The following is a 7,328-nucleotide window of genomic DNA, read 5'->3' on the forward strand; positions in this document are numbered from 1 at the left end:
GGGAAGGGGAGGCGCGGAGAAGAGGGGATGGGTGGGTCAGGGTGATGAGGGGGCGGTGAGGGCCGGACGGTGGGCGGGAGCAGGGTGGAGAGGGGAGGGGAGAGACAGCTGGGTGGAAGAAAGGATGCAGGGCCGCGGCAAAGGGAGATGGAGGGGTGCAGGGCGGGAGAGAGGAGTGGGCGATGGAGAAGATGAAAGAGCAGGGGCGGGGCGATAGAGGGGCCGTGGCGGGCTGAGCAGGGCGGGAAGAGGGAGCGGAGAGATGGAGGGATGAAGGATTAGGGCCTGGGCGAAGGAGAGGCAGGGCAGGGAGAGGGGAGAGGGCGGGCCGCTGTGGGCCAGGCAGTGCTGAGGGGTGAACGGGAGATCTGGGACGCAGCAGGTAAAGGGCTGAGCAGGGTCCCTTGAGGGAGGCCCAGAAAAAGCGCCCACTGCCGCGTTCTGCCCGCTTCTGCCCTCCTGCGGCCTCCCATCACCAGCTGGCGCCAGCTCCCATGCCAGCAGAAAGGGGCCCGGGGCCATCTGCCTAAACCCTGGGCCCCCGACCAGGCCACAGCCCACTCCGCAGGTGGGGAAGCCCCTCGCTGGCAGGAGGGCCTGGGAGGGGTCGTGTGTGTTTGGGGAGGGGCTGGGGGCTGGGGGTTAGTGAAACTTGAACAACATTTTCATCTTCTTTTCCTGGAACCCCGTTCTCTCCCCACCCCCACCCAGCTGTCCGGGCCCTGGTAGCCCCTGGTACAAGGCCGGGAGGCCTCGGGGAGGGGACAGAGCTGTCCCTTGGGTGAAAAACAAAAGCCCTTCTTTGGCTGTGGCTGGTGGGGGTGCTTGGGAGAAGAAGGGGCTGCCAGGGAGGGGCACAAGTGTCTCTGAGGACAAGGGGCAATTCTGGAAGGGGGCACAGTGCCTTCAGCCGCAGGGCATGCCCACTCCCCAGGACCCCAGCTAGTCCCCCGCCCACGGGGCACAGGCTCACCCTCGAGTGGCACAGGAATCCCAGGTAGACAACGGCCGCCGCAGGCAGTAGCACCAGCAGGAAGGCTGCGGCGGGCAGCAGGAGGTGCAGCAGGAGCCCGGCCAGCAGCTGGCCGGGCAGCAACAGGGGCCCCGACCACCCTGGGCACGTCAGGGCTGAGGCCTGGTGGTCAGGAGGTCCCCGGGGCAGCATGGGTGCTGTGTCGGAAGCACCACCTCCCCCCTCCTCCTCCTCCGTCTCCCTCCCCTGCTCACTCATGCTCCTGCTGCTGCAGGCCTGCGGCCCGGGCGGTGCTCAGTGCAGAGTGGTGCTCCCCAGAGCCGCCCTATAAGACCTTTAACCCCGCCCCACGTTGCAGCCAGTCCACATCCCCCAGCCAGACTGTGGACCCTGGCTAGGGAGGTCCTTCCCTGATGTCTGTCCCAGAGCCACAACCCCACCTCAGTTTCCCCTCTGCCAGGCAGCTGCAGCTCCAGCAGCGCCAGTCTCCAGCCCCAGCCAGCTCCTGGTGCTCTGGGCAGGCCTCGCAGGGCCCTTCCCACCAGGGCCTCTTCCCTCCCTATCCCGGGCGGGGCTGCAGCTCCCCCACACAAAGACCTCATTTCAAAGGGCTTGACTCTGACAGCTGCCCCATCAGTAGCTGCCACCTGGAGGCCAGGCCCCCGCCCCTGTCCCAGCCCCAGGCCCGCTGCTCCCTCATCTGAACATCTTGTCGGTGTCCTCCGCCTGCATGTCAGAGTGGATGAGAGGACACCTGGGATGCGCGTGAGCCGCAGGGTGTGGGGCCCATACACGGCAGGCACTCAGCAGGCTGCCAGGGACCACAGGCACCCTTGCGTCTGAACCCAGCCATCTCGAGCAGAGGAAAGGCAGATTTTCCAGGACAAGAACCTGTGTTCCATCATTTTTTTTTTTTTTTTTTTTTTTTTGGAGACAGTCTTACTCTGTCACCAGGGCTGGAGTGCAATGGCATGATTTCAGCTCACTGCAACCTCTGCATACCTAGTTCAAGTGATTCTCCTGCCTCAGCTTCCCTAGTAGCTGGGACTACAGGCACTCACCACCATGACCAGCAAATTTTTGTATTTTTTTTTTTTTTTAAAGTAGAGACGGGGTTTCGCTGTGTTAGCCAGGATGGTCTCGATCTCTTGACCTTGTGATCCGCCCACCTCGGCCTCCCAAAGTGCTGGAATTGCAAGCGTGAGCCACTGCGCCCCGCCGATCATTTCTAGTCAGGGGCAAAACTTTTCCTATCCAAAACCCCAAGCAGTTTCTCCGAACGTTACTCCCAACTCTGACTTTTTTTTGAGACAGGGTCTCACTGTCACCCAGGCTGCAGTACAGTGGTTCAATCACAGCTTACTGCAGCCTTGACCTCTTGGACTCAATCAGTCCTCCCACTTCAGCCTCCTAAAGAGCTGGGACTACAGGCACCTACCACCACGCCCAGCTAATTTTGGTATTTTTTGTAGAGATGGGATCTTGTCACGTTGCCCAGGCTGGTCTGGAACTCCTGGCCTCAAGTAATCTGCCTGCCTCGGCCTCCCACAGTGCTGGGATGACAGGCATCAGCCCCTGCGCCCAGCACAGTCCCTGATGTCTGTTAGTCTCCCAGGGCTTTATTGCACATCAGCAGTTCCAGCTCCATTTTGTTTTCTTTTCTTTTTTTATCTTTTTTCTGTCCTTCTTTTTTTTTTTTTTTTTTGAGGGAGGAATTTTTTGCTCTTGTTGCCCAGGCTGGAGTGCAATGGCACGATCTTGGCTCACTGCAACCTCCACTTTCCAGGTTCAGGCGATCCTCCTGCCTCAGCCTCCTGAGTAGCTGGGATTACAGGCACACGCCACCACGCCCAGCTAATTTTGGTATTTTTAGTAGAGGTGGGGTTTCACCGTGTTAGCCAGGATGGTCTCGAACTCCTAACGTCAGGTGATCCGCCTGCCTCGGCCTCCCAAAGTGCTGGGATTACAGACGTGAGCCACTGCACCCAGCCTCCAGCTCCATTTTCTTTTTTTTTTTGAGACAGTCTCGCTGTCGCCCAGGCTGGAGTGCAGTGGCACCAGCTTGGCTCACTGCAGGCTCCGCCCCCCGGGGTTCACGCCATTCTCCTGCCTCAGCCTCCCGAGTAGCTGGGACTACAGGCGCCCGCCATCTCGCCCGGCTAATTTTTTGTATTTCTAGTAGAGACGGAGTTTCAGTGTGTTAGCCAGGATGGTCTCGATCTCCTGACCTCGTGATCCGCCCGCCTTGGCCTCCCAAAGTGCTGGGATTACAGGTGTGAGCCACCGCGCCCGGCCCAGCTCCATTTTCATAATTAATTGACAGAAGTAGGTGTCTGTGAGCTGAGCCATTCCCTGTGAGGCCTTCTAGTGGGCTCCATCCCTTCCAACACGTTCCAGGCCTCTCCAGCTTGCCTACTTCCTTCAGACGTGTGAACAGGAAGGAGAGCGGTACCACGTGGCGTGTGACGTCTAGCAGGGCAGCAGAGGCCTCCCTGCAGTGTCCCTACAGCGCCAGGCACGGTGGCTCACACCTGTAATCCCAGCACTTTGGGAGGCTGAGGTGGGTGTATCACCTGAGGTTAGGAGTTCGAGACCAGCCTGACCAGTATGGTGAAACCTCGTGTCTAAAAAAAAAAAAAAAAAAAATTACAAAACTTAGCTGGGCCTGTTGGCACGTGCCTGTAGTACCTGCTACTCAGGAAGCTGAGACAGGAGAATTGTTTGAACCTGGGAGGAGGAGGTTGCAGTGAGCCAATATCAAACCATTGCACTCCAGCCTGGGTGACAGAGCGAGAATCCATCTCAAAAAAAAAAAAAAAAATTAGCCAGGCATGGTGGTGTGCGCCTGTAATCCCAGCATTTTGGGAAACTGTGGAAGGCGGATTACTTGAGGTCAGGAGACCAGCGTGGCCAACTTGGTGAAACCCTGTCTTTACTAAAAATACAAAAATTAGCCGGGCATGGTGGTGGTTGCCTGTAATCCCAGCTAATTGGGAGGCTGAGGCAGGAGAATCACTTGAACCTGGCAGACGGTGGTTCCAAGTGAGCTGAGATCACGCCACTGCCCTCCAGCCTGAGTGACAGAGTGAGATTCCATCTCAAAAATACAAATAAAAAGTTTTAAAAAGTTGCAAAACCTCGCTTTCTAAGTGCCCCCCAACCAGGTCCCTCGCTTATTCATTCAACAAACACTGCTGAACTGCTACTAAGTCCCAGGGACTGTCACCGGAAAAGGAGGTCCCGATCCAGACCCCAAGAGAGGGTTCTTGGACCCCACACAAGGAAGAATTCGGGAGAGTCCACTGAGTAAAGTGAAAGCAAGTTTTAATAGGAAAGTAAAGGAATAAGAGAAGGGCTGCCCCATAGGCCGAACAGCGGCCTGGGCTGCTCCACCAAGAACTCTTATTATTGTGTCTTGATATGTGCTAAACATGGTGTGGATTATTCCGGACTTTTCCGGGAAAGGGGCAGGCAATTCCCGGAAGTGAGGGCTCCTCCCCCTTTTAGACCATCTAGGGTAACGTCCCGGCATTGTCATGGCAATTGTAAACTGTCCTGGTGCTTGTGGGCGTGTCTCTCTCATGCTAATGTATTATCATCAGCGCATAATGAGCAGTGAGGACTGGCTGTAGGTTTTGGTGGTTTGGGGCCAGCTTCTTCACGGCATCCCGTTTATCAGCGGGGTCTTTGTGATCTGTATCTTGTGCTGATCTCATCCTGTGACTAAGAATGCCTGACCTCCAGGGAATGCGGCCCAGCCGGTCTTGGCCTCATTTTACCCAGCCCCTGTTCAAGATGGAGTCTCTCTGGTTCGAATGTCTCTGCAGAACCATTCCAGGTTCTTTGGATTCACGGCAAAGGGGCTGCGGCCTCTGCCCCTCTGTGCCCCACTGTGTGTGGGTCCTAGAAGCATTGCAGAGGCAGCTGTGGCTGCCCCAACTACGGTGGAACCTGGGAGACGGGAGTCTTGGGAGGGGCCTCCTGGAGGTCCATTCTAGCCTCTACCTCTGGGAAGCTGGCGTGAGGTAGTTTCTGTGGCCTCCCTGGCCCTGATTAGGACGGTAGGACGGGACTTTCCACCCAGCCCCCAGAGCTCCTCGCTTCTTTCCTGGTCAGCCTTACAGAGCTTCCCTTCTAGAAGAGGAAGACAAACATTTAAATAAAATAAACACATAGATACTTTCCTATAGTGATAAATGCTAAGAACAAACTAAAACAGGGTTAGAGACGCACGTTGCCGCAGATCCATCTGTGGTCAGGCTCTGGGAAGGGACGGATGAGTAGCCTGATGAGGTTTGCGGGGCAGGGTCTGTGTGGCTGGGAGGGCAGTGGGATGGGGTCCCTGGTCCCTTGCCTGGAGACCCTTTGGGCCCTTGGAGAGGCAGGTCCTCTAGGGAGTGGGGGAGGCCAGGCCAGGGCCCTCAGGAGACTCTGTCCTTGGGGACCTGGGAGGCTGAAGGGGGCTGGGGTGGGAATGGGCAGCCCCCATCACTTTTCCCGTGCAGCCACTGGAGAGGCCAGGCTGCTGCAGCCACCCCAAAAAGCCACGTTCTCTTCTCCTGCCTGGCCCCATGTACTGGGAGACAGGAAGTGCCCTCAGCACCAGCCCTACCCACGCTGCCCCAGGCCCCCAGGATCCCGCTGCCCCAGGCCTTGCCCGGGCAGAGCTGCTTTTCCGGATGCCGATGCACCCTAGCAGGGATTCTCCCCTCACTCCCCACTGCCCCCCGCCCCCTGCCCCCATCTGCCCAGGTATCTGTCCCTTCCCTGGCTCCAGACTTGCCCCAGCCAGTCCCCAAAGGGTTTTCATCCCTACCATGCCAGCACCACCCTCTTCTCCAGGCCACCTGCCCGGAGTCCTTGGTGAATCTTTTGTCCTGTCCAGCATTTACAGAAAGGAAAGCCAGAACCTCGCCCTGCCCTCCTCCCCAGCCTGGAATCGGGAGGAGGGGCTGGCACCCACCCCTGGGTGGGCTTAGCCAGCAGGGACAGGAGTGGGTGAGGGGGCTGCCCGAGGGTGGGCCCTGTGGAGAGGCCTGTGAGGCCTTCCAGGGGCACATCGGGGCACATCCAAGGCTGTGCTTCCTGGGGGAGGTGGCATCTGAGCAACTTTCATCCACAAGCATGTTCCCGCTTGTCCTCCCCAACCGCCCTGGCCTTTGTTCCCCAGGAGGGCAGCTGAGCTGGGGCCCTGGCAGCCAGCAGGGGAGGGAGTATGTTGGACAGGGGCTGTGCCCGAAGGCAGGGCCTTCCTAAGTAGCTGAGTAAACAGCATCAGGTGGCCTCAGCCTGGCCCAGGGGACCAGCTGTGTTCTCCCACCCCCTGCAAGGCTGAAGCTGCCACCTTTCAGCTTTTCAGCAGCAGACGCTCCACCCCAAAGCCTGCAGAAGGGATTTTGTGAAGAGGGTCACCAGGCTGAGCCTCGGCCAGAACCCGTCTACAGAAGACCCCCAGCCAGAGCGGAAAGCTCCTGAGCCAGCTCCCTTGCGTAACGGAGCCAAGCCCCTCTGAAGGCTAAGTGGTAACTGGAATGGGGGGCTCCAGGTTGGCCTGGGACACTGGGCTGGGGGCAGGCCAGAGGCCTCCATGGTGGATGTAGGATCCCTGCTCCCCCAGATGGACTCCCAGAGGCCTGAGCCCAGAGAGGAGGAGGAGGAGGAACAGGAACTGCGGTGGATGGAGCTGGACTCCGAAGAGGCCCTGGGAACCAGGACAGAGGGGCCTAGTGTCTTCCAGGGCTGGGGGCACCTGCTCCAGGCCGTGTGGAGGGGCCCTGCAGGCCTGGTGATGCAGCTGCTGCGGCAAGGTGCCAGCGTGGAGGACAGGTGCACCTGGGCTAGGGGGTGAAGGGGTCCGTTCGCTGGGTGGGGCAGGATGGGGGTCCCAGCACTGGGTGGGTGGAGGAGTCCCTTCTCTGGATGGGGTAGGACGGGGGTCCCAGCGCTGGGTGGGCAGCAGGACGGGGTGGGGCAGGGCGGGGTTCTGGTCAGTGGTCCATCCCCGCGCCGACGCCCTTGCCCCCTCCTCAGGGACCACGCAGGCCGGACCCCGCTCCACTTGGCCGTGCTGCGGGGCCACGCGCCCCTGGTGCGTCTCCTGCTGCAGCGAGGGGCCCCGGTGGGCGCGGTGGACCGGGCTGGGCGCACCGCGCTGCACGAGGCCGCCTGGCACGGGCACTCGCGGGTGGCCGAGCTGCTGCTGCAGCGCGGGGCCTCGGCAGCGGCGCGCTCCAGGACGGGGCTCACGCCGCTGCACTGGGCCGCTGCCCTGGGCCACACGCTGCTGGCCGCGCGCCTGCTGGAGGCTCCGGGCCCGGGACCCGCGGCGGCGGAGGCGGAGGACGCGCGCGGCTGG

General features: G+C 60.0%; 2 protein-coding genes across 2 annotated transcripts; one reads left to right on the forward strand and one right to left on the reverse strand.

Moving 5' to 3' along the window:
* Positions 1-825: 825 nt before the first annotated feature.
* TMEM88B (transmembrane protein 88B) lies at positions 826-1,457 on the reverse strand (the record flags this gene model as incomplete). Its single annotated transcript, XM_032148298.2, has 1 exon — positions 826-1,457. A coding segment is annotated over exon 1 (406 nt), but the record flags the coding sequence as incomplete, so codon positions are not given.
* Positions 1,458-6,276: 4,819 nt separating this feature from the next.
* ANKRD65 (ankyrin repeat domain 65) lies at positions 6,277-7,088 on the forward strand. The gene is made up of 2 exons (XM_058435237.1): positions 6,277-6,495; positions 6,591-7,088. Exon 2 carries the CDS (start codon positions 6,591-6,593, stop codon positions 6,819-6,821), a length of 231 nt encoding a protein of 76 aa, XP_058291220.1. The 5' UTR covers positions 6,277-6,495; the 3' UTR covers positions 6,822-7,088.
* The last annotated feature ends 240 nt before the right edge of the window (positions 7,089-7,328 follow it).

The sequence above is a fragment of the Hylobates moloch genome, unplaced genomic scaffold, assembly GCF_009828535.3.
Source record: "Hylobates moloch isolate HMO894 unplaced genomic scaffold, HMol_V3 SCAFFOLD_2984, whole genome shotgun sequence".
Lineage (NCBI taxonomy): Eukaryota > Metazoa > Chordata > Mammalia > Primates > Hylobatidae > Hylobates > Hylobates moloch.